This window comes from Lynx rufus, unplaced genomic scaffold (assembly GCF_022079265.1).
Source record: "Lynx rufus isolate CCGP_SWC_20201006 ecotype Redwood Valley unplaced genomic scaffold, mLynRuf1.p SCAF_8, whole genome shotgun sequence".
Classification (NCBI taxonomy): domain Eukaryota; kingdom Metazoa; phylum Chordata; class Mammalia; order Carnivora; family Felidae; genus Lynx; species Lynx rufus.
In genome coordinates this window covers 57,963,083-57,989,889 of record NW_025814896.1, presented here as the reverse complement: position 1 = coordinate 57,989,889, position 26,807 = coordinate 57,963,083, and the positions used below count along the sequence as shown (strand labels likewise).

Below are 26,807 nucleotides of genomic sequence, written 5' to 3'. Positions count from 1 at the left end.
TTATTTTCTGCTCAAAACAACATTAAACAACAATCAAATATTACACACACTATTCTGGTCTGAATGTGTTCTTCCCCAAATTCATATGTTGGCATTTTAACCTCTAAAGATGATATCACTAATAATGAGTATTAGGAGGTAGGGCCTTTGGAAGGTGCTTAGGTCATAAGGGTGGAGCCTTCATAAATAGGATTAGTGTTTTATTTTTTTTATTTTTAAAAAAAAATTTTTTAACGTTTATTTATTTTTGAGACAGAGAGAGACAGAGCATGAATGGGGGAGGGGCAGAGAGAGAGGGAGACACAGAATCTGAAGTAGCTCCAGGCTCTGAGCCATCAGCCCAGAGCCCGACGCGGGGCTCGAACTCACAGACCGCGAGATTGTGACCTGAGTTGAAGTCGGACGCTTAACCGACTGAGCCACCCAGGTGCCCCAGGATTAGTGTTTTATAAAAGAGACTCCAGAGAGATCACTAGCACCTTTTATCACCCGAGGACACCGTGAGAAGGCACTACGAACTAGGTAGAGGGCCTTCAGGATAATACGACCATGCTGGTGACCTGATCTTGGACTTCCCAGCCCCCAGAATTGTGAGCAATAGATTTCCATTGTTTATAAGCCACCCACTATGTGGTATTCTATTATAGCAGCCCATTGGACTAAGACCCACACCCAATATCCTTATCTCGCATCTCTTATAATTGATTTGAAAGTTGCAATGGCCACCCTATCAACAAGGGAGTTAAAAGTGCCATGAACGCAGAGCAGGGCCCTCATTCTCTCTTGACATGATCTGCTCCTTTACTTTTTCTATTTCAGAGGATTATTTTGTTTCCCACCCCACCTTTACTTTAACTTTTTTTTTTATGTTTAGTACTGTTTTTTTTTTACTTTTAAATTAATTGTTTAAATAGAATTTATTGTCAAGTTAGCTAACATACAGTGTATACAAGTGTGCTCTTGGCTTCAGGAGTAGACTCCCATGATTCATCACTTACATACAACACCCAGTGCTCATCCCAACAAGTGCTGTCCTCAATGTCCATCACCTATTCCCCCCACACCTTCAACCCCCCACCTTCACTTGTTAAAATTTATTTTTAACATTTATTTATGTTTGAGAAGAGAGAGACAGAACAAGAGTGGGGGAGGGGCAGAGAGAGAGAGAGAGAGAGAGACAGAATCTGAAACAGGCTCAAGGCTCCGAGCTGTCATCACAGAGCCTGATGCAGAGCTCGAACTCACAAGCCGTGAGATCATGACCTGAGCCGAAGTCGGACTCTTGCCTGAGCCACCCAGATGCCCCAACCCCCACTTTCACTTTAAAGAGCCTAAGACAGTATGGGAATGTTTTAGGACAAATTTTTAGGCAAATTTCAGGAGAAAGTTTCCTTGTTCTAACAACCCCAAGGACTAATACACAGAGTAAGACAATAATATTGATACCCAGTGACCATTTTTCCTTTCTTATTTGGGGAGAAGAGAGTCTATTCTCTAACAGCTGTTACAACTACTAATAAAAGCAAATAAAACAAACATGTGGACATTCTCAAATTTTATACATATGAGCTACAGTACAGGCTTCCTAACTGTGGAGAACCTGACATTTTCAATCAATTTGGGTCCCCTTTTCTGGAAAAGTTTCACTTAACTTTTTCCAAGATACTCATGGAAATATGCATGCTAGGTGATAACATGAAGAAGAAGAAGAAGAAGAAGAAGAAGAAGAAGAAGAAGAAGAAGAAAGAGAAGAAGAAGAAAGAGGAGGAGAAGTGGAGGAGGAGGAAGAAGAGGAAGAAGAGGGAGGGGAAACGGAAAGGGAAGGGGGAGGGGGAGGGACAGAAGGAGAATTCCATGAAGAAATGGCACCAAAAGAACACATGGTATGGTGCAGAGGTCCAAGTGGTTGCCATGAGTTTGAGACGCTGCTCTTCCTCCTTTAGATGTACAAGAAATGACACGTTCAACGAGCCTGCCACACACTATTGTGGGCACGGAAAGGCTCGCTTGGGTGTGACCTGCCCTTTCAAAGCTTCCTGTGTGACTTGCATTTTGATAACTGGTTCTGATTTCTCCTTTTCTCACCTCTTGACTTACAGAAATGAAGAGGGTTCTCAGGGAAGAGCTCTGAAACACAACGTACCACAGCCTGGCAAGGGAACAAATTCATTCAAGTGATGACAGGACCCAGGGAGAATGACGCTTTATTTGGGCTGGATATTTCTCTGGCTTGTCACAGGAGAGAGAACTAAAGGACTGAATATTTCAGGTAGGGATTTCACTTTTCATGTTAACACTGTGCGTCTTGTGGTCAAAGTATAAAGTGACAGATATTCTGATATATCAGCAACTTGACCTGTTAATACAGAGCATTTCCTTCTTATTGTTAAGACGGGTGCAGAGGGAGAGAAATGACTGGGGTGGACAGCTTTCAGCTTATACCACGAATCAGTGAGGAATCCAGTTACAATAGCTGGGTGTTCAGTGGGAGCAGCTGAAGACGAACGAGGGGTGGTTCAGCCTTCTCTAACAGGAAAATGCTATGGCTAGTGGCCCCTCAAGTCCATGAAGAGGGAGTTAGAACATGAACTTCTAAATGGAAACAGTGAAGAGGACAGACACACAAAAGAGCTTAATCCCTTGTTAAATCCAGCACTGTTTGTAAATGTAAGTTAGAGTTTGATCTTTTCTTCCTTCAGTTTTGTTGAGATATAAGCGATATATAGCACTGCGTAAATTTAAGATATATAGCAAAATAACTTGACTTACATATATTGTGAAATGATTACCACAACAAGTTTAGTTAATACCCATGATCTCATATAGCTACCAAAAAAAGAAAAATAAATTTCCTTGTTTTTCAGTTGTAATGAGGACTCCCAAAATCCATTTTCTCCCCCTTCTTCTTCTTCTTCTTCTTCTTCTTCGAGAGCATGTGAGTGAGGGAGAGGGGGAAGAGACAGAGAGAGAGAGAAGAGAAAGAGAGAGAGAGAGAGAGACATACACAAAGAGAGAGAATACCAAGCAGGCTCCACACGCAGCACAGAGCCCAACATGGGGCTTGATCCCACGATCCTGGGATCACGACCTGAACTGAATTCAAGAGTCAGACACTTAACCGACTGAGCCACCCAGGCGCCCCTCAGAATCCATTTTCTTAACAACTTTCACACATACAGAAGTGTTAACTGTGGTCACTGTATTCCCACCACTCATGTATCTTATAACTGGAAGTTTGTACCTTCTGACCACCTCATCTAATTCCCCCACTCCTCACCCCAGCCTCAGGTAACCACAAATCTGATCTCTTTTTTTATGAGCTTGGTTTTTGTTTTGTTTCTGTTGTTAGTCTCCACGTATAAGTGACATCATATGGTATTTGTCTCTCTGTCTGACTTCTTTCACTTAGCATAATGCCCTCAAGGTCCATCCATGTTGCTACAAATGGCAGGATTTCCTTCTTTTTTATGGCTGAATAATATTCTATTGTGTACGTGTGTGGGCACAACTTCTGTATCCATTCATTTGATGAACATTTAGGTTGTTTCCATATCTTGATGATCATGAATTATGCTGCTATGAACATAGGGGTGCAGAACATCTCAACAGAGCATTTCTATTTCCTTCAGATACATTTCCAATAAATGAAATTTCTGGGTCATATCATTGTTCTATTTTTTACTTTTTGAGGAACCTCTGTACTGTTTTCCACAGTGGGTGTACCAATTTATAATCCCAACAGTGCACAAGGGTCCCATTTTCTCCGTCTCCTCACCAGCATTTATCTCTTGTCTTTTCGTTGATAAGCCATTCTCCCAGGTGTGAGATGATATTTCACTGTGATAGTGATTGTTATGTCAAGACCATTCCCCTGATGATTAGCGATGTTGAACAGCCTTTCATGTACCTGTTGGCTAATTGTATATGTTCTTTGGAAAACGCTTATTCAGATTCATTGCCCATTTTTAAGTGGCTTATTTGGGTGTTTATTGTTTGTTTGTTTGTTTGTTTGTTTGTTTGTTTGTTTGTTTTTGTTGGTTTTGCTTTTGAGTTGTATGCATTCTTTATGCATTTTAGATGTTAATCAGATATATCTTATTAAACATAGTGTTTGCAAATATTTTTTCCACTTCATGGGTTGTCTTTTCATTTTTTTGATCATTTCTTTTGCTGTGCAGAAGCTTTTTAGTTTGATGTAGTTCTACTTGTTTATTTTTTATTCTGTTACTTGTGCTTTAGATGTCATATCCAAAAAGATCATTGCCAAGGGAGAGTTTCATCTTCTAATGTATCTCTTTGTTGTTTTGTTCCTTGTGGTTTTCAGATTGCATCACCAAAAAACTTCTTTGGGAATATTCTTCAGGGAGTGAGAAGTTTGTCTTATTTTGTGACTTAACAGAGTCACAGAAATCCCATTTTCACCACAGAAGTCAACTCTCACCAACCCAAGCCCCTGAAAACTTGCCCTGCAGTGGTAGTAAGGATCTATCTGATGTCCAGTGGTACTTTCAACCTCAGAATGGAAATCCATTAGGGGAAATAACTAACAACTATCATCACATCATCCAGGACAAGAGCATCCTACACTTTTCGACCACAGGAATGCATAATGCTGGGTCATATATCTGTAGACCCAGGATTCGGTATGTCCCGCATGCATTCTTATGAGAAAACGTTCCCAAATCTTATATTACCTGGATATAACCTCTACGTTCACAAGACCTTGTTAACTCTCCTAGGAGCCCTCAGGGTGAGGCCTGTTGTGTCAAGACCATCTTAGAAGTTAAGCCTAAGACCAATGTATCATGTGTACCAAATAACTTCATATCACACGAGCAACAAATTCTTATTGGCAGCACTGCCTATATTAATTGCCCCAGCTTCAGCTGCCAAAGTGATGCCCAAAGTTCAGAGGTGACCTGGTACAAGGTAAGAGCGACTCCTCCAAAACCAACGTGAGAATATGGTTTTCATGGTAACATCTCCATAGGTACTTTATGGAAACGTGGGTTTGAGAACCTGAGGTCTAGAGCTTTGTGAATACTGACCTTGTGCTTACAGAGAAGGCCTGGGTCCCTAAAGTGGTCTTTCTCCTAGGTAGCCAGAGTCTGATATTATCATCGTAAGAACCGTCTTTTTGATCAGTGCCAGAAAAATTTCTAGAATACCAGTGTATTACACATGAGGTGAGACATAACCTTAGGGCCATCTGCCAATACAGAAGGCCAAGTGGGTTCATTTGTACTGTCTTTGGAAAGCAGTGGGCATTCCTCGGGGGAAGGGAGACCCCAACAAGTGAATCCTGGAGGGTTTCTGAATGAAATCGCAGACTGGAACACTTTCCAAAGAGAACATATCCGAGAGGGCAGTTACAGCAAACACAGGAGGCCGGGGTAACAAGTGTCTTGCGCAGGTGAGATGGGGGTGGGGGTGGGGAGTGCAATGTGAGGATGAAGAGGGAGGAGGGGGAAGGAAGAGGCAAGTTTCCTAATCATTTTGGGTTATGATCCACATGTGAGTAAGCTTCATAACAAAAACACTTCACATTATCATTACATCTTACAGTTTTTCCAAGTGCTAACAGATATATAAATGCTGCATAGGTGTCTCCTTCTTGTTGGAAGTCCAATACTTTGCCTTCAAACATCCTGCAAAGCTTTAAATTAGACGTCAAAATACATCTGTTAGTATAAAAATGTTTTAAATCGCCAGTGATCAGTCAAGAAAGTGGCTCATGTTTACCTGGTGGCTCTATGCGTTCCAAGGCTCAGCAATCAGGGTCATGGTGGCACAGGTACCATGGTGTGGAAGACATTTCATCACTTGATTCTCCGGCGACTTGGTGACGATGGGTAGACAGGTGTTATTGTGTCCACTGGGGAAAAAAGTACACAAGGAGGAAAAGTGGTGTGCTCTAGGTCTCACATTTGTATTTTGAAGGGACAATGAAAATATGCCGGCCTCAGTAAAATCATAATTTTAAGAAACACCTTAATTTCATCATCTCTAAAATGAGGTTAGCCAGGAGAGACCACGGTTCTGCTTATTCTTTTCAGTTCTCTTCAGAATAAAACTTCCCGTGGTTCAAAAGTATTTGCGATCCAGGAAGACAAATCTGACTATGGCAAGGTGGGCTTGTTCCTAGGCCAGTAAAGAAGGCTTACCCCTAGTTATTTCAGATGAAATTGCATTTGAATTTTCAATGATTAGTATCCCTGAAATGAAAGCTATTTTCACTTTCAGGTAAACATAAGCCACACAGTAGTTGCTAGCTTTCTGCATATATTGTACTTGTAAACTAAACCCGAAAGGCATATGGCATTCCCAGAAAGAAGCTTCATTTCCCTTCTCCCGGATCTTGACAGCAAATTTCAGGGTGTGTTCGGTGGTGAATAGGCATCCGCCAAAAAGTGGGCCAGCAATGGCGCTCCTTAAAATTGTACTTTCTGATGCAAATTTGGGTAGGTTATCATTCAAGTCGTGTTTCCTAATTGCACGCGTGCGTGCACGTACATATGCACATACGCACACACGTACCTACACTGGCACGCACACACACACGCAGTAACCTGAAAAGTCACAGACCTCACAGAAAGAGTGTATCACTAGAACTGGTGACATTAGGCAGCAAATAATACGCAATGCTCCTTTTCTTCATGCTAAGCCCCAGGTGCTCATGTGGTGGGCAGGTCATACTTAAGCCATCTCAGAATAGATGACAGATGCTAAACACTGGCTGAGCAGAGGAGAACATGGTGTTATTGAATTCAGACGAAACTCCTGATCAGGGATGCACCTGCCAGATGCATATCCAACAGGGTGGAGGCTATAGGAGCTTTCAAAATATGTTTAATAGACACATCAAAAAATTTAGGCTTGGAGATTCCTCACTGAAATATTAAGTGACCAAGAAGTCAGGATTAAAGTGAATTATCTGGTATTTATTCAAAGAACATTTCCTCTGCATTTTGCTAATTTCTAAAAATACGATAAAAAATGGCCTCAACAGACTTTATCTGAAATAAATGACAATGACATTGAACGAGAAGGCATTTTTTGCTCTCCAGCTACGGAAATCTGTGACGTGGGAGAAATTATATAACAGGGCGTTGGGAGAGGCCCTTCTGCACTGGCACCGAGATACAGGTGTCAGTGACACCACTGGGGGCCTCTTGTCAGTTAGAGTTGTGCCCTGAGTACCCTTTCCATTGGTGGTTTAAGACAATCTCCCTCATATGCCACATTCACTCGCCACAATGATGACGTGGCTGCTGCGTCGTCTCTGGCCGGGCATTTAATGGAATGTGCGCACGCAGACAGGCCACTTCTCCTTCCCATTTCCTTTTGGCCTAGTTTTCTTGTAGTCATTCTGAGAACTGGTGAGTATTTGAGACTGGCTGAACCCAAGATTGATGGGATTCCCAATAGGAAAGAAGTAAAGATCATTTCGATTTGATTTTTGGAAAGTATTTTCAAGGTCCCTACAGTGGCCCCTTTTATTGTTCTCGCTATGGTATTTCAGAATGCTCAAAATCCTGCACAACTTCCTAACATCTGTTCAGTGCTATAACCCCCATGTGGCCTAACCCATAGTGAAAACAGAGGCTACTTTCTTCCTTATTTTGAATAGTGTATCAATGTGGTCTGGATGGCATTAGCCTTGGGACAGCTCCGTTATGTGGTTGATTCATTCTTAGTTGGCAGGTAAGCAGTTTTTTGTGTTTTTTTTGTTGTTATTGCTGTCGTTGTTTTCTCAGAAGCACTGCGATCAGGCCAATGCAATTTTGTGCTGGGTGGAATTTGTAACTCGTCTTCATGATTTCACATTTATTGCTGTTAAATTCAAATTTGTTGATTTTAGCAGCATATCAAGAGGATGGAATTCTGAGTTTGAAATCCACCATACTAGCTATCACTCCCAGATTTGCGTGACTTGTAGATGAGAGGCAGGCATGACAGGTCTTAGCAAAAATATTGAAAAGACTGGCACTGAACAGCCCGTCGACTCAGCTATTGATTCTAGCATGATCCTTTTAGTTATACGTGGTCCCTTAATCCACAACTTGGGAGGTATTACTACTCAACTAACTGAAAAAAGGCACCTAAATGTTGACTCATTCAGCCCATGTGTATACATTTTATTTAACAAAGACACCGTCAAAGTATTTTCCAAATGAGTCAGTCACTACAGTGGAGACAGAACATCTACTGTAGTCCTGTATTCCTCTGAGGCTCTGGTCTATTCATTCTATCGTGGAAGGAAATGATCAGACAGCATGCCATGGCCTGAATGTTGACAGTGAGTGCAAGCTGGCTGTTAACCAACGTTTCCTTTTTAAGGGTTCATAGGCATCTGTTCAAATAACCCATTCAAGATTTTGGCTAGAGATTAGTATCTAACTCATCAGTCTATACTGTTCATAATGTACCCTTTTCCAATTAAGAGGTAAGCACTAGTACAAAATTTATGTCGGAGTAGAATGTTATCAGTTGATGACTGGGGCAAGAGACCGGGAAGCTGCAAGGACAGGCACATGGGCAATGGAAAACAGAAACACGAGGGGCACATTCTGTGAATGGTGAGTGGCTCAGCGTGGTGGGAGCGGAGAGTTCCCGAGAGGTGTAGTTAGGGTTAGAGCTGGAAACAGAGGCTGTAGGTTGGTTATGTGGTATGGTTATTGGGGGGTTCCTGTTGGTGTGATTGAACTTTGTAAGGGTGAATCCTGATCTAGGGAACTAGCAGTGGGAACAGAAAGAAGGTGGTGGGTGCCAGTGATATCTTCAGAATTAAATACAAGATTAAATATTTAGGGAAACGTGAAAGAGATGACTCATATGTTGGGTCTTTCTGGCTCAAATATACTCACAGCATTTAGGAAGTTGACCAAATAGAAGTAAATTCAATGAGGGGTGAGAAGTCACAGACACAGATCTGGACATAATGAATCCTTAAAACAGATGTGAAAACGTCAAGTCCATCAGGGAGGATAGGGCTGAAGATGTACATGCCGAGAGTCCTCCCAGACTAGGTAGTGAAAGCCCCAGTAGGAGCTCGACTGTGTCACCCAACTCCAGGCAGCACCATATGCATAGTACTCCCTGGAGTGGCTGCACTGCCCAGTAGTATTAGAGCTTGGTGATATTAGAGGGTAATATTACAAGAACAGTCCTACTAGAATACATTTCCTTTGTTTTTCTGGCTTCACACATACCTTTAAAAGTTCTATTTTCATGTGTTCCTCTTTTCTGCATGCCTCAGTTCTGTCTCGGACTTACTGACCCAATTCATACAGGTTCACGCTGGAGATGCTCCTCCTTCCATATTTTGTTCAAGACTGTTTCACGGCTGAGCAAAACAGGCCTATTAGCACCCCTCTTTTCTGTTGGAATCATTTGTGATCGTCTTACCAGAATGGGTCTCCCATCATTCTTGACACAAACTGCCTCTCCCTTATCTGTTTTCTTTGATGTTTCCTTTTAGTTCCATCTTATTAAGTTTTTTTTTTTAAGTTTATTTATTTATTTATTTTGAGAGAGAGAAGAGTACATGTGAGGGAGGGACAGAGAGAGAGAGAGAGAATCCCAAGCAGCCTCTGCACTGACATCATGGAGCCCAGTGCGGAGCTCAAACTCACAAACCATGAGATCATGACCTGAGCCGAAATCAAGAGTCGGACGCTTAGGGGCGCCTGGGTGGCGCAGTCGGTTAAGCGTCCGACTTCAGCCAGGTCACGATCTCACGGTCCGTGGGTTCGAGCCCCGCGTCAGGCTCTGGGCTGATGGCTCGGAGCCTGGATCCTGTTTCCGATTCTGTGTCTCCCTCTCTCTCTGCCCCTCCCCCGTTCATGCTCTGTCTCTCTCTGTTCCAAAAATAAATAAAAAAAAAAAACGTTGAAAAAAAAAAAAAAAGAGTCGGACGCTTAACTGACTGAGCCACCCAGGCGCCCCATTTGTTAAGCCTTAATAATACATACGAAGCCATACTTTTCTTTTTATGGAAAAAAAAAATCAGGTTGACTTCGTTTTGACCCATCCTCCCTGCAGCTTAGCTGAGGTCTTGGTCACGACTGCATCTTCTCCCCATTACTTTCTCATGGGACTCATGAAACACCTCCACTCCAATTTCTGCTCTTTGTATGTTTGTTGTCTAGGGTTTTAGCTGTGAATTTTACCCCATGCTCTGAAAAGGGGCTCTTGACCCCTGAGATCAGCTGATAGATATTTAACCTTATCTGCCCCATTCCTTCGCTTCCTTTTACTTCCTGCAGCCTGCAACTGCCCCTCTCTGATCAGTTCTGACCCCCCACCTTGGTCTCCCTGCCAGTCTACTGGAAGTTCCTTCTTGGGCCACAGGAACCACACCAGAGACTTGGAGTGGGGAAACCCTGCTCCTACCAGTCAGCAGGGAAACGGAAGGGAAACTCCTCAATGAGAACATGAAACTCAGAGTCAGAAAAATTCAGATTGACCCTCAGCCCTCTCACTCGCTAGCTCTGTGATACAGAACAACACACAAACGCCAGAGCCTCAGTTTCCTCCCAAAGCCTGTGCAACCCAAGTCAGAGAGTCCTTGGAATGAGTCATATGAGATAATACACGAGAAAGCATTTTATAATCTGTATAGATACTAGGTGATTTCGCTGTGTATGTCTTTGCTTTGGACTGTGTGGTAAGACACACACTCCAGGTGCTATTTGCTGGAGATTGGAAGGCCATGGGCTACATGGAGGTTAGGGGCTACAGAATTATTGGCAAAGGGATACTCAGCCATCCAACAAAGATTTTTTGAGCCCCTACTAGGTCCTAGCCCCTACTGATAACTTACATGATTCTCACGCTTCAAAACGTTTCAATTATATATACTTTATTCACGCATCATTTACAAAGAGCTTACGATTCCTGGCCTGCTTGCCGTATAGTAGAGACACAAAGACCAAATCCGTCTACATGCATCAACCTCTTCACCTTGGCCCTATTTCCTACATATATTCTCCGTTTCAAATATTTCTGAGAAGGCACTTAGCTTAATGGAGTGATTCCTACATACTCCTTAAGGTCTGATTGGCCTGGAGGGAGTAGCCCTGCTTCCTGTGAGTTGAGGCAAAGTCGCCCAAGTGAATCGCACTCTGGGTTATTGCTTGGGACCTGCCTTCTTAGACTGAGTGCTCTCTGCAAGGAGGGATCTGTGTTTATTCCTGCCAGTGTGTGCAGGAGCAGTTATGTGTCTTGGCACAAAGGCTGGTCTTCACAACTTCGGAGAAGGAGGTAACTATACACATCGTTATGATCCGACGGCTATGCGCGATCATGGAGGTCTGGGAGCACAAAGGGACTGGTTCTGCTCAGGGAGTGTGTGATCACCCTCTTCTCTCTGTGAGAATCATCCTTTTGAGTTGAATTTAAAAACTGAGCTGCAGCCTACCCAGGGGGAGAGAGTGCTGGGAGAGACTTACAAACGGGTGGCTGATGAAGGAATATGGTTATTTCGGGAATGGCAAGTGAGTGGAGGGGCAGTAGCAGGAAAGGAGACCAGGAAGGAATGGCAACTGCAGCCGGGGGAGAACTCCAGACCTTAGAAGAGCATCCCTGAAGGATATGCTGAGTAAGGGAGAGAAATGTTCATAATTGCATTTTAGTTCTCACGTGACTTTGGGTCCGCCATGAGTTCATTGTGTCTCACTCACTAGTCATTCCTTGTCATATGTCTGTACACCTGTTTAGTTATTTACTTAATATTTTAAATTTACACTTCACCTTAAAAAAAATAAATTTCACCTTTTTTTTAGAGTGAAATTTACTTATCATTTTTTTGAGAGAGAGAGGGCGCAAGTGAGAGAGGGGCAGAGAAAGAGAGAGGTGGGGCTCACCCAAAGCAGGGCTCGTGCTCACCAGATGTGGGGCTCGAGCCCATGAACCGTGAGATCATGACCTGAGTCAAAGTCAGATTCTTAACCAACTGAGCCACCCAGGTGCCCCAAGAGTGAAATTTATTTAAACAGGAAGTTTTATATTAGCCCCTCCCCGCCACGAAACTATGTCAATTTCTATAACCACAAATATACATGTTTTCAAAAAATTCATGGAGATGTCAGTTATTTAGAGTACTATGAGTTTTCTAGAATATTCTCAGGGTCCTGAGTCATGTTTTGGGAAATACTAGGCCACATAACTCTTGGAAGATTAGTCAGATTTGGTGCCTTGATCTTAAAAGATAATGTAATTGTATGTGAAAATGCCTCTCATTAACAAATAAGACTCTTACCAATACGGTTTTTGAACAGAAGCCCTTCATACTTGGGTGATGCCCTTATTTATGAAGTTTTTCTATAAGTTTGACTAATATTACTAACAATTCTCTGGTTAGAGAAAGTTATTCACTTTTTTGTCCCTTGGATTAGAATGGAAAACTACTCTCTGAAGAAAGGAGCAACTCAATCCTAGTGGATGAAGTTTATGACCACGACCAGGGCATATATGTATGTGATTACACTGATTCAGATAACACAAGTTCATGGACAGTCAGAGCTGTTGTCCAAGTGACAACCATCGGTAAGTGAGATTTTTCATTTTAAGATTTGGGATTTGAACCCCTATTACCCAATTAAAGCTATCTTCCTTCGGTTTAGTAATGGTTTCCTTTTTGGGAAAGAAAAAACATAATCATATACTGGTAGTGACGTGAAGCCTTAAATGTGGGAAAACATTAATTTCCCCATAAATCTAGATTCCGTCCCCCAAGGAAGGCCTCATTCTGGATCATATTCATGTTGTCACAAGTTGGGTTTTCCATGCACTGATGAATCCTAAGTTTTTGTAGTAATTTAAAAAATGATTTTAAATATTTCACACACAGCAGTGGCACCATGAACCTATCAGCTTTAATACATATTACTGTTTCTCTGCACACTTAGAATCTTGCTTTTTCTTTAAAGAAATGAGACATTGCAGAGACAGATTGAGGTCTATGCTCTTACCCCTTCCTGCTCTTTCTCTTCCCAGCTGTAGTCCAATCATGTACCCTATATGCTTTCTATTTATGTCTTTCTGCTTTTTGACAAAAGTATATATCCATTAATAAAATAGAATACTGGGGGCGCCTGGGTGACTCAGTGGGTTAAGCATCCAACTCTTGGTTTTGGCTCAGGTCTTGATCTCCTGGTTTCGTGGGTTCAAGCCCTGCATCGGGCTCTGTGCTGACAGCATGGAGCCTGTTTGGGATTCTCTCTCTCTCTCTCTCTCTCTCTCTCTCTCCCTCTCTCTTTGTCCCTCCCCTACTCATGCTGTCTGTGTCTTTCTCAAATAAATAAATAAACTTAAAAAAATAAAATAGAATATCGTTTTATATTACAAAATGTGTTTTGTGTTAAAAACACACGGTACTATTCTATCATTTTGCCAGTTTATACCCCCCTTAGTGAAGAACAGATTCTCGTTATTACCAAATAATGTTTGATGTTTACAGACTTTTTGACTGGTGTCAAGTGGGACCTCTTTCTCTCTCCCCCTTTTTAAATCCCAATTTACATCTCTCTGAGTACTAATGAAGTTGAATACCTTGTTATATGTTTGGTGGTCTGTTGGGTTTGTTCTTTCGTGCTCTATTTTGGCCCAGTCTTTTCACTGAGCCGTTCTTCCCAGATTTATAAGTATCCACATGAATAAATTATACGATGTCATTAATTTAAACATGGTTCTTGTCAAAACACAACAGGGTCAGTCATCCATGCTTTGTATTAAAGAGCTACAGAATGGTTGACCTAACTCTTAGTAAACATATCGATTATTTTTACCTCTTCTTCTTTTAGTGTAGGATACAAATTACATTAAACACCTTGAGGCCAAGGTAACCACTTCTGCCTACTTTCCTGGACTTCAGCAATGAACATTTACATTAGACTCTTCCTTGGAGGAGAAGTTAGAACACAAGCACCCCACTTGCGCCACTAGCCCCCTCCAAGGGATGCGTGATTCCTCTTCCCTCGGACATGCCACTCAGCCCATCAAGTTTTCAGGGGCTGAGTCTGCTTTTCTCCCTCGCCCGAGGGATTCCCCGCAACATCGATTGTGTCTCTTTCGACCAAGCCTTCTCTGTCATCATTCCTGTCTTCCTCACTCATTCACTTTTTCACATATTCATTTTCACACAAATATTTGTGGGACATTTAATAGGTATCAGGCATTGGGCTTGGTGCTCAGGCTGTAAGAACGAATACCTGGACACATTGTCTATGATCACCCGGAACTTCCCACTTTGTGGGCACACAGGCTGTCATTAGACAGTATGATGAGTGGGGAGAAAGGGAAGCAGCGGGGCATATGAGAGGCCCACTAAGCCCAAACCTGGACATACCACGCTCGAGCAAGAACAGATGGGTGAGGACCAACCAGCCCAAGGAAGGTGGGAAAATGCTGTTCCGGGCAGAGAGCTGCAGTGGGGATGGACAGATGTGGACAGACTCAGAGGCTACGGAGAGGGTACAGCTGAAAGGACTTGGAAATTGGGAGTGAGGAAGAGGAAAAAGGAGGGATCCAGGATGAGAGAGAGTTGGGTTTTAGGTTGGGCAACTAGGTGGATTTTCTGTTGGACACTGATGGAGGATGGCCTTGCACGGCATACATAAGAACTTACACAGCAGGTCTGATGCACATTCTTGGAAGATATCTCCGATTGCTCACTGCACAGACTTAGCAAAGGAGGTGAGGAGCGGCTTTGTTTGTGCATCCACAGAACTTGATGATGGATTTAATGCGTGAAGAGGGAAACCAAGGATGTTTTTGTTTTCTGGTCTGGATAAGATGGTAAATGGTGACACCATTTCATGAAACAGAAAAGGGTGCAAGAGAAGAGGGTCTAAGGAAGAAATTACACATTACGTCTGAAAGGACTTTCGGTGATCCAAATCACAATGACAAGGAGGAATTTGGACAAACCAGTCCGGAGATGATAGGGCCAGAGGTGTAAATGCGAGGGTGGTCAACATGATAGCTAAAGCGAAAAGACTGGGGGTGCCTGGGTGGCTCGGTCGGTTAAGCATCCAAGTTCAGCTCAGGTCATGATCTCACAGTCCGTGAGTTCGAGCCCCACGTGGGGCTCTGTGCTGACAGCTCAGAGCCTGGAGCCTGCTTCAGATTCTGTGTCTCCCTCTCTCTCTGCTCCTCCCCTGCTCATGCTCTGTCTCTCTGTGTCTCAAAAATAAATTAAAACATTAAAAACATAAATAACTAAAGCAAAAAAAAAAAACTGAATGAGCTCATCTGGGGAGTGAGTATAGAGAGAAGAAGGCCTGGAACCGAGGACTGTAGCATTGCAACACTTGGAGAGGTTGGGAGAAGGGAAGGGATCCCCAAAGGGGGTGGAGCAGGGGTGTGAGAACAGAGGGAAACTGTCCCAGGGCATGGTGGCTAAAGTATCTCCGGGCAGAGGGAGTAACGCTCTGCCTCAGGGGTGAGGTCTGAGAACTCACCGCTGGGTTTGGGAAGGGCAACGGAGGTCATTATTTACATAAATTAGTGAGTACCAGTGGGAGAGTGGGGATAGGAGCTGTAAAGGAACTGAAACTGATGATGGAGGAGAGAGATCATTTAAAGGTTCAAGATCTTTAGTAGGGAACAGTTCTAGAGAATGAACGGTACCATCCAGAGAGAGTAGATAGAACAAAAGACCACTAGCAGAGAACAAGGGAGAGAACTGATGTTCACGAGAAGCCCAGAAGAAGAGCCCCCAAACACACAGGGAAGTGAGCAGAGAGGCAGAAGGTAAACAGGAAAGTAGGGAAGCAGGGAACGAAAAACGAGAGGATTCTAAGAGGCCATGCCCAACAGTGTCCGAAGCTGCTGAGAAATAAAGCAGAAGAAAAACTCAGTTGTGTCCAGTGGATTTAGGGGCAAGGACGTCACTGGGGACTTTAGCTGAAGCAGTTTCCGTGGAGTGATGGGGGCAGGAATTGAACTCCATGGGAAGCGAGAGAATGGAGGAGATGAGCACATATCGCTCCTTCAAGAATTTGGCTTGGAAGGAAGGAGCATGAATGTGGCAAGGACATAAGGTGTAGGGAATGTTCTCTCTTTTAAAATGAAGAGACTGAGCATGGATAAATGCCAATGGGCAGAAACCCAGAGAAAGAGAGAGAGAGAGAGAGAGATACAGGGAAGATAATGGAGTCATTGAAGGAAGGAGGTCCCCGAGAAGTAAGAGGACAATGTCCAGAGCAGAGGTGATGAATTTTCCTTGATCAGGAGATGGGCCATATTCAGGAGGAAGTCTGACCACAGAGCCCTATTTGACAGTTTGTGGCCGGAAACTCAGGCATAAATGAGTAATGGAGGGTCGGACTCACTTTTATCTTGAAATAAACCATGAACTTAAGGATGGAGGAGTGGCCTCCGGTCTGGCTGATGTGGGCATTTTCTCAAGTGCATTCTTCTTCCGGACTACTCAGCTAGATGGTACCAAAAAACAATGTTGTAGAAGACAGGAATGGGGGCTCAGGTCTGTGGCAGTTGAGCAGGGCTGGTGTGGAAGAAAACGCACCCGGGTGGACAAGGATTTATCAGGGACGAATGTTTCACTAGCACCTGCAACCTGATGTCACGCTCATCTTTGGAGGCTTGCTTTTCACGTGGAAACCTGAGTTCCTACTAACTTTGTAGACAATGAACCAAAATCGAAGAGGGAGCTCCAAAGCATTTAGATCAAAGTGCTACTTTGCACGCACATCTTCAGCAAGCAGGCCTTCTGATTTCCCAATGCAAATAATAATCACTATTTTCATCTTTTAGTGAAAGACACTATTTTCAAGCCAGATATTCTGGACCCCATCAAGGACACACTGGAAGTAGAACTTGGTAAGGTGGGTTGTATTATCACCATTGAATGACATTGTGCTTCTGGGAGCAGGTCTAAGTGTCGTATTAAGGAAAAAAGTATTGGGATTTTAAGTCAGACAGAATTCCGTGTGAATCTTGACTCAGCCACTGGCTAGTTTGTTGACCTTAGAGAGTTATTTAATCTTTCTAAGCCTCAGGTTTTAAATCTGTAAATAGACAAAGGAAAACTGACCTCATCTGGTTTCAGTGAGAAATGTAGGATAAGTGTATGTTAAGTGGCTAGTGAACTGGTCATGTTCAATAGATTTTAGATTTCTCCTTACTCATCCCAGAAACAGGTGGTTACGTATATTAGGTCCATTGATTAAATCTGTAAATGTAACCGATTTACCACCTTGAAGAGCATTAACCTTTAAAAACATGGTGTTCGGTGTGGGCCTTAAGATACCTATGGAGGAACACTACATCTCCTGCCCAAGTAATTTGTACTCCCAAGTGGTGTCTTTTTTGTGTAGAGGGGCAAAGTGACCTTTCTCTGGTCCCCTTTTATTTTATCCACTTCAGTAACATCTACATTTTCCCCACACAGCCAAATAAGAACTTCTCTATTTAAAACCAAGTGCTGGTTGTTCCAAGAAAATAAATGGTTCTTTTAAATGCTAACACATCTATACTTATAGAAATAAATGTCAGCATAGATACTATGGTAAAAGACCACTAGGTGGCGGTATCAGGGTATAGCATTAGCAATACCCCCAGCATCGCAAGAATGCAAGGAAGGAGGAAAGAAAAAAACATTAATAATTCAAAAATAGCCAAGTTACCTACAGCTTCAATGAATTTGAAAACCCTAAAGGGCAGGGGGGGACATTATTAAGGTGCGAAGATGATTTTTTAATGGAGTCCTTAACCATTTCATGGTGAAAATATTGAATTTGAGGCAGAGTGTATCTGGAGACCCCTTGTAGAAAAAGCGGGTAGGAAGAGGGTAGTGTCATCACATGCATGCCCACCCATAGTGCATTGTTCAAGAAACTGCTGAATATCTAAATAATTCCTTCTTTAAACTACATTACAGTAACCTCACGATTTTAAGTTAATATGCAAATGTTGGTTAGTAGTAAAATGTTCTTTATTGACACATTATGTACTCAATAGCAGCATTAGAAGACCAGGCTGGTCACTGAGGGGACTCCTCATTTTCCTGGTGTCTGCCCTCAAACCACATCAGAATTCTTAGCGCTGTGACCAAAGAGTCACAAGTCTGAGATGTAAGTGTTGCTCAATGGAGAGAAACATACGTGGTCTTATTTGCTTGTGAATGAGAGACCGGTAGATGTTTGGTTATTTCTGGCACGCCTATTTATCCTGCAAACGTGATTGCAGCAGTGAACAGTGTTCGGATGGCGTCTTCCTCCTGCACAGGACAAAGTGTCCTCACGGACTTCCTTCCTATTTTGTGTGTCTCTCTCATTTGCAGGAAAGCCTTTAACTCTTAACTGCACGGCACGATTTGGCTACCAAAGAGATTTTAAACCTGTAATAAAATGGTACATTAAAGATTCTGACCAGGAGTGGGAAGTTCCAACACCTGAGCAGAAAAGGTAAGAAGGAAATTAGCAGATCATATTCTTTGCAACCTACACTGAACACTTTTTAAAACACCTTTGGAAACCTCTAAAATGGACTCACCCAGATGAACAAGCGCGCGGTTGATGGTGTGGCCACTGGCGCCAACTAGTGGTGAATAGAAAAGGACAGAAACGCAAAGTGCAGGATCCTTTTCAACCCTGAGATCAGAAGCAGTTTCTTAATAGGGCCGTAAAATGAAATATTTAAGCTGTTTGAAAGCTCAGGGTTTTTTAAAAATGTTTATTTATTTATCTTGAGGGGGGAGGGAGGTAGGGACAGAGAGAGAGGGAGAGAGAATTCCAAGTGTGCTCCACACTGTCAGCATGGGACCCAAGCCGTGTTGGATCCCACGAACCATCCCACCAACGGAGAGTTATGACCTGAGTGGAAATCAAAAGTTGGACGCTCAACCAAACGGAGCCACCAAGGTGCCCCTAAAGCTGAGTTTATAGCAACAGTTTGACGTTTAAACATCAAGCTGGCAAGAAGACAGACATACCGAGCCAGGATGGCAGAAGAGAAGTAGCACGTCCAACCAATGGGAAAGAATGCTGCCCTCTGCCCACACCCCATTTTTCCCAGGGCCATTCATTTAGAGTAGTGGTGAGTTCAGGGATCCAAATATGCAGAGTCATTAACAGTCTGGAATGTATGGAGAGGAAAATGCACAATAATAAGGATTCTGACCAAAAATATGTGAAGTGAGGAATAGTTGAAGAAATCCAACCTGGAAAAGGAAATGCAGAGGTGAGATATCTTGAAGTACTTGGAAACCACAGTGTTTTATGGAAACGAGGCTTAGTTTGTTGTCCAGATTAGTGGACAGAATTTGCAGGGAAGACAGTTGGGCTCAATAGAAAGGAAAACTCTGTTATTCAGAGCTATCCAGTGCCTCACAAAACTGGACTCCGGCCACTGGCGGGATTACGGGTTTCAATCCGATTGGTCAGGCCTGTCACTAAAAAACAGAGTCCCTCATCTTTCCAAGATCCGTTCCACAGTAATAGACTATGTATTAAGCACGTCCTTCTGAATTTTAAAAAGATTTCAATGAACAAATGTAATATCATTTTGAAAAGTTTATGTCATTACAAAAAAATGAAGGATGAATTTGAGAACAGCAATAAAAGTTAGCAGGAGCTTCTAAGACAAGGGAAGTCACACAACTTCTTTGGGTTTGGATTTCTGTTTTCCCCCCCCTGGCAATGTGACACTTGACCCCTGTAAGCTTCCACTGCACCATCTGTAATCTGTGGACACTTACGTCCACTTTACTAGGTCCCTGTATGGAGTAGATACAGTAGAGGTGATACGGTCATCACAGTTCCTGATTGGTAGGAAATATTCAGTGGATAAGTGTTGGTATTGTAGGGCTCCAAGCAACACAGCCTAAAATATCATCCACCCAGGCAAGATGCCTTAGTTAGTAAAGAGAGACTGTAGATTGGCAACCTTAGAGAACACAAATTGTGCATAAATACTGAGACTTACAACTTGCTTGATGGGGCAGAATGGCCCAGACCCAGGGCATGGGCTGCCACTTCCAAGCAGAGTGACCATGCACAGTCACCTACCTTCTATGCCTGGTCTGCGTTGCTGGCCAAGTTAGGACGATCATACTCTTTCTTACCTTGTGGGGGTTCCTGTGAGGAATGAAGGAGACTTGATAGTCTACATTTAGTGTTAAAAAGGGTGAGCACAAGGGCACCTGGGTGGCTCAGTTGGTTAAGCGTCTGGCTCTTGATTTCAGCTCAGGTCATGATCTCACGGTTCGTGGGATCAAGCCCCACATCCAACTCCATGCTGAGCGTGGAGCCTATTGGGATTCTCTCTCTCTCCCTTTCTCTCTGCCCCTCCCCTACTCTCTCCCTCTCTTTCAAAATAAATAAACATTAAAAAAAGAGTGAGACAGGGAGCCTGGGTGGCTCAGTTGGTTAAGTTTCCCACTTCAGTTCAGGTCACGATCTCACAGCTCATGGGTTCAAGCCCTGCATCAGGCTCTGTGCTGATAGCTTGGAGCCTGGAGTCTGCTTTAGATTCTGTGTCTCCCTCTCTTTCTACCCCTCCCCCACTTGTTCTCTCTCTCTCTCTCTCTCTCAAATAAATAAACATTAAAAAAAATGAGTGAGCAGAGAAACACGGTCAGCCCTTGGTGGAAGTGCATCATGTTCAACATTATTCTTAAATTTTTATTATAGTCTGTTTTCAAGGAGAATGCTTCGAGTAACGGAGGTCAGATGAGGCCCACAGTAAATTAAATGCTGGTGATGCATAAAACGATGCCCAGAAGATTCAATAATCAAAAATGAACTCCCTCTGACCATCTTATGGTCCTCTGGTATCTCCTTCTATGCTTTGATCCGATAGCTCTCCCGAAATCCAAACTGTTGGCCACCAATAAGAATTCCAAATACTGCAAAAGTGGTCAACTTGTGCTGCTGAATGAGTGGGGTATTTCCCCTTCTTTCCTAGAGTTAAATACACCAAAAAGGATGACGTTATAGAGCGTGTTGTCCACTTGAAAGAAGTCACTCAGAGGGATCTTCACCGGAAGTTTGTTTGCTTTGCCCAGAACTCCATCGGGAACACGACCCAGTCCATCCAGCTGAGAGAAAAGAAAGGAGGTAAGCCTGGAAGGTGGCCGCAGAAGGCACACAACTGCTTTTATCTGAGAGGAGAGGAATTTTCCTAAAGAAATATCCTGCTGATGATGTTGATGATGATAGCAATTAACATTTGTGAGAAGCCAGACATTATGCACTTTGCTCATATTAAACCATTTAATACTTTGACCGAGGACACATCACTAGTAATCACAGTCACATCACAGTGATCCAGAACTGGTCCTCTTGACTAATACTCTTTGTACGGGGCCTGTGTTGGAAAAGCCTGCCATCCATTCATTCATTCATTCATTCACTCATCCATTATTCTACAAACACCTAAAGGGCATGTCTTGTGTAACAGGTATTGTGCTAGGACCTAGCTCCCTTTCAGGGTTTTCTTTTCCAGTCTTCTGTATCCAGAGACCATGATGGTAGGGTACTGGAGAGTGGAGGAGAGAAGAGTCATCTTGCTCACTGCTCAGAGTGATATGTGTGTATCACAGACCACAGTCTTTGACAGGCGGAGTGGAAATTCCTGATAAAGAATAGCTTTGAAATTTCCTTAAGAAGATACTCCGTGATGGAGTTGATATCATTCATTCATTCAATTAAGAACCGATTACAGAACAAGCAAGTTTTGACAGCTAGTGAGGCTTAAATAAGACAAAACTTGTGCTCGGTGTTGTGGATGCTCTGTAGCGGGGCTCCCATCAGGAGAGGCGTGTGAAAGTTCTCGCGCGTTAGGTACCGTGAAGAGTGTGAAACCGAGCCACGCGTGCCTCCTGGCCTCAGGAAGTTTAGACTTTTGTAGGGAAGATAGGGCATGAAGATAATTTATAATATGCGATGAGAAGGATGCGAATGGGTTTTGTGGAGGTTTATGGGGGAAAAATAACTAAAAGTGACCATGATTAGTTTCCCCCTCCGTTTCCTGTTCAGGAACGTGCCATTCCCGTGGGTTCTCTCCAGTTCATTGTAAGACAGTTCCCTCAAGATACGATTTTAAGTGTTTCCAGAGTCAAGAGGAATGCTCCCAAGAGCAGTGATTTTGAGAAAATAATAGAGCCTGAGAAGGCGCTGGGCGGGCCCACAGCGTCAGCCCAAATGTGGTCTCGCAGAGACATTTGTTCATGGCTACCGTGTTTCCCCCAGTGGTGTTCATCTACATCCTACTTGGTACCGTCATGAGCCTGGCAGGCGTGCTGACCACAGGTGCTCTGCTCTACATGTACTGGATTGAAATAGTGCTGCTGTACCGAACCTACCAGAACAAGGATGAGACACTTGGGGGTAAGGTGACCCCGACCTGCCTCTGACATTTCTTCTCAGACTTAGAGGGAGAAGCTCAAGAAATGGATATTCCCTGATGGATAAAGTCATGCCCCTCAGCCTTTTAAACCTTCTTCCAGGTGTGGTGGCTCAACCTGGGAGAACTGGGAACAGGTGGAGAAAAAATTTCTTTTCATTCCAGTTTCCAGGAATCTTGCTGATCAACGATGCTATTGCAGAGCATGTTGGGCTCGAAAACAATCTCTCTGCTTACCAACCTGACGCAATATGACAGATGAGCTAACATCTCCATGACTTAGTTTCCTCTTCTGGAAAAAGGGATTATGATCACAACCGCAATGAAATCTATGAGGACCCATTGGGTTAAGAAATATTTATCATTTAGAACAGCATCTAGCACATGGTAAACAGTCCATGCCAGTCAGGTGTATTAGCTACTTTGTCACTTGAATCCTGCAATCAGACAGAGAGACGTAAAATCGCGTGCCGAAAACCGAACTGCAAGATGGTGTTAGAACTCAGGATTTGGACCCAGGTGATTTGGCTCAGAGCCCCCATTAGCTATTACCTCAGCCTCATCTGTAAAATGAGGGGCTTGAAGATGGTGGCAATGTCCCCAAACATGTGACACTCTGTAAAAGGCAACCACTATTACAATTAATGGAGCTGTCTGCCCATTTCCCCAGGAGACAGGATGATAGTGCTTCTTTAGAAGAGAAGAGCTGCTGGTGTGTTTTTCTAGCCCTGGAGGTCTCTAAGATTAGGTGTACTGTTTTACTGGATGGTTCTCTTGCTTGCAAAGGGCAGCATCCATTCTGCTGGAATCCGGGGATAATTACTTACCTGCCTGGGATAATTAATTCCCACGCCGCTGCTCCTCCCACGCCGGGAATGAAGTGAAAAGCTGTCAGATTTACAGGAAAAGGAGAAGTCAAGAGATGCATCAATCATACCTTCCTTTCAACTAATTATTGAGAATTCACGCTAGAAATCCCTCAGCCAAGAGTGTTTTTTGAGATTTATTTTTTAAATTAGCTTCTTAGCGTTTTTGAATTGAACAAATTATTTAGCCAATGCCTCAATCATCCCCCTAAATGATTTATATTTCCTTTACTAAAATGTTGTTTATCTTAAGATTCTAGAGCTTGTACAAAAGAGCCAATCAACTGTGAAACTTTTAAATCTGCCCTTTCTCTTTTTACTTTGCACAAGACACTACCCTGATGAGGACGCAGACGCCGGTTTTCAAGCACGGTGATGCAGTGCCCTCTGTAGCTAATCTAATGTTTTACAGCAAAACGGCTGTGTCCTTTGAAGTTAATGCCGAATATCCAAAATTTTAGAGAGATGCAGAATGTCAGAGTTGCAGAGGACCTAAGAGAGCTCTAACACTCCCATTTGTTAATTTTCTTACTAAAGAAATGTAAATGTCTCCAGATGATAGAAAAATCCAAGCCTGTTGGAGTTTCACAGGGACGTGGAAGGAATCCGAGTTGACTGTGGTGTCTCACACATTTAAACTGCACAGCACTTCCTGCCGGCCATGCCCCATGAGCCTCCTCCTTCCCACCTGGGCAATGAGGCGCTTCCCAGATGGGCCTCCTGGGTCTCTTTCTTGTCTTCTGGACCTCCTCCACTCCCTTTTCTTCTTCTTTTGCTGGCATTTCCATCCAGGAAGGCCTCTTCTTCCGTCCACATTAAGCAAGCGTTCTGCCCATCACATCAGCCACCGGCGCTATTGTTTGCTATTTTGTAACACTGCTATTTGCCAGCCATTGTGCAAAGCACTAGAATATGACACCGAATGGGTATGTCCAGACTCTGAAGCCCATGAGCGAACTTTTGAGATTTTCTGCCTCTCTTGGTTAGTTCGGTAGCACATCCCAGTAATCAACGTGCATATGTACTAATCGACTCAACAGAGGCACATGAGACTTTACAAATATCCTAAAACAAGTTTCATAAATAGAGTTTCCCATCTGGAAGGCAGGGGGGAGTGGATATTTATCTTGTGCCCTGCTGTGAGCCAGACACCAAGTGCTTTATATACGTTATATCATGCAACCCTGAAGACAGTCCGCCAGGGAGTTACTATGATCTCATTTTACAAGGCGGGGATTCTAATAGAGGTACATGTGCCGTCAGCTCTCTTGTTCACGTGCAAGGTGCTGGGTCTTGGCCGTGCTCCGCTTGCTGGATATTATCATGCTTTGATGGAACAGACTCTTCTTTGATGTGTAACTCATGAGACAGCAGCACTGCAGTGCAAAAAAAAAACAAAAAAACCCAGAGGAACCCCTGACTAATGTGATTTAATCACAGAAGCCGCAACTGTTTGATCTGACCTCAGTGAAAATGCAGGACCGCGTCATAAATCAGAATTCGAATTTGGTTGGGCAATCGATATGGCTCAGCAGTGTGATTCTGAATTGGACGCAGCTGCTGCTTTTTATTGTTAAATCAATTCAGTAAGGAGCCCGGCACTTAATTCTTGCCCGTTTGCCATATGACTCTAGCACGTGTAGATATGCCACGATAGTGAGAAAAACGTAAATGGCTGACTTTTTTTTCCTAACATTTCTCTTCCTCAGATAAAAAGGTATTTGATGCTTTCGTATCCTATGCGAAATGGAGCTCTTTTGAGAGTGAGGCCACTTCATCTCTGCATGAGGAATACTTGGCCCTGAATCTATTCCCTGAAGTTTTGGAAAACAAATATGGTTACAACTTGTGTTTGCTTGAAAGAGATGTGGCCCCAGGAGGAGGTAGGTCCTATAAGCCAAGAGAAGATATAGAACAAAAAGAACAGTTGAATGCAAGTGCTCTATGGGTTTCCCTGCTATTCCTTCTGTTGGGATATACACCCTCTGGAGTGTTTCATGAGCTTAGAACGTGTTGGGCAATAGCACAGAAAAACATGCATTGCAGAGATGTGCTGCATCATCCAAGAATAAGCCATCTTCAGAAAAAAAAAAAAATATTGGGCCCTAGGGATGCCTTCCAGAACAAGATATTGCTCCTGGGTCCTCTGTAGGAAGTCACCTCTGTCAATCTGAACAGGTGGTCTCCCTGCTTTGTAGGACTCTGCTGGCCACAAAAATGAACAAATCAGGAGACTATAGATGCTGGAGAGGATGTGGAGAAACGGGAACCCTCTTGCACTGTCGGTGGGAATGCAAATTGGTGCAGCCACTCTGGAAAACAGTCTGGAGGTTCCTCAAAAAATTAAAAATAGACCTACCCTATGACCCAGCAGTAGCACTGCTAGGAATTTACCCAAGGGATACAGGAGTACTGATGCATAGGGGCACTTGTACCCCAATGTTTATAGCAGCACTCTCAACAATAGCCAAATTATGGAAAGAGCCTAAATGTCCATCAACTGAATGGATAAAGAAATTGTGGTTTATATACACAATGGAGTACTACGAGGCAATGAGAAAGAATGAAATATGGCCTTCTGTAGCAACGTGAATGGAGCTGGAGAGTGTTATGCTAAGTGAAATAAGCCATACAGAGAAAGACAGATACCATATGTTTTCACTCTTATGTGGATCCTGAGAAACTTAACAGAAACCCATGGGGGAGGGGAAGGAAAAAAAAAAGAGGTTAGAGTGGAAGAGAGCCAAAGCGTAAGCATTTTGGCATAAGCCAAAGCATTATCTATTAAAAACTGAGAACAGGGGCGCCTGGGTGGCGCAGTCGGTTAAGCGTCCGACTTCAGCCAGGTCACGATCTCGCGGTCCGGGAGTTCGAGCCCCGCGTCAGGCTCTGGGCTGATGGCTCGGAGCCTGGAGCCTGTTTCCGATTCTGTGTCTCCCTCTCTCTCTGCCCCTCCCCCGTTCATGCTCTGTCTCTCTCTGTCCCAAAAATAAATAAACGTTGAAAAAAAAAATTTAAAAAAAAACTGAGAACAAACTGAGGGTTGATGGGGGGTGGGAGGGAGGGGAGGGTGGGTGATGGGTATTGAGGAGGGCACCTTTTGGGATGAGCACTGGGTGTTGTATGGAAACCAATTTGACAATAAACTTCATATATAAAAAAAATAAAAAAATAAAAAATAGTATATATAATTTGAAAATAAATAAATAAATACATAAATCTATCTATCTATTAAAAAAAAAAAAAGGACTCTGCTGGCCACAAATGTCAGCATTGGGTGAGGCGGGGCGCAGTTCTTGCCACTCACCAGATGTACAGACATCATTCCTTCCCCCCATTTCCTCTGCCTCGGACACCCCACCAGGGAGCCTGGGACATCCCATGCCCCTCTGTTATTCCAGCCTGACTGGTGCCAACAAGCTCTTCTCCTAGAGGGAGTGACAGTTTGAAGAGACAGAACACAAAGAGAGGAATGTAGAGTAGAGAGTCCACGGATACTTGAGTGTATCTTCAACTGCCCATAGGGTTGATACAGAGAAGGCGACATAGCAAACCAAGCTTCCTTTCCTC

General features: G+C 43.3%; 1 protein-coding gene across 4 annotated transcripts in view; it reads left to right on the top strand.

The window, feature by feature from the left end:
* The window catches only part of IL18RAP (interleukin 18 receptor accessory protein), a 33,729-nt gene that overhangs the window by 6,023 nt on the left and 899 nt on the right, over positions 1–26,807 (top strand). For 2 of the 4 annotated variants that reach the window (XM_047068505.1, XM_047068502.1), the window contains exons 3-11: positions 2,100–2,269; positions 4,325–4,643; positions 4,740–4,929; positions 12,399–12,549; positions 16,780–16,845; positions 18,308–18,431; positions 20,932–21,083; positions 22,218–22,355; positions 24,947–25,120. In XM_047068505.1, coding sequence (XP_046924461.1) covers positions 2,197–2,269; positions 4,325–4,643; positions 4,740–4,929; positions 12,399–12,549; positions 16,780–16,845; positions 18,308–18,431; positions 20,932–21,083; positions 22,218–22,355; positions 24,947–25,120 — 1,387 coding nt within the window. In that variant the 5' untranslated portion in view covers positions 2,100–2,196. The remainder of the gene's footprint in view (positions 1–2,099; positions 2,270–4,324; positions 4,644–4,739; positions 4,930–12,398; positions 12,550–16,779; positions 16,846–18,307; positions 18,432–20,931; positions 21,084–22,217; positions 22,356–24,946; positions 25,121–26,807) is intronic. The other 2 variants (XM_047068503.1, XM_047068504.1) reach the window with 2 other exon arrangements.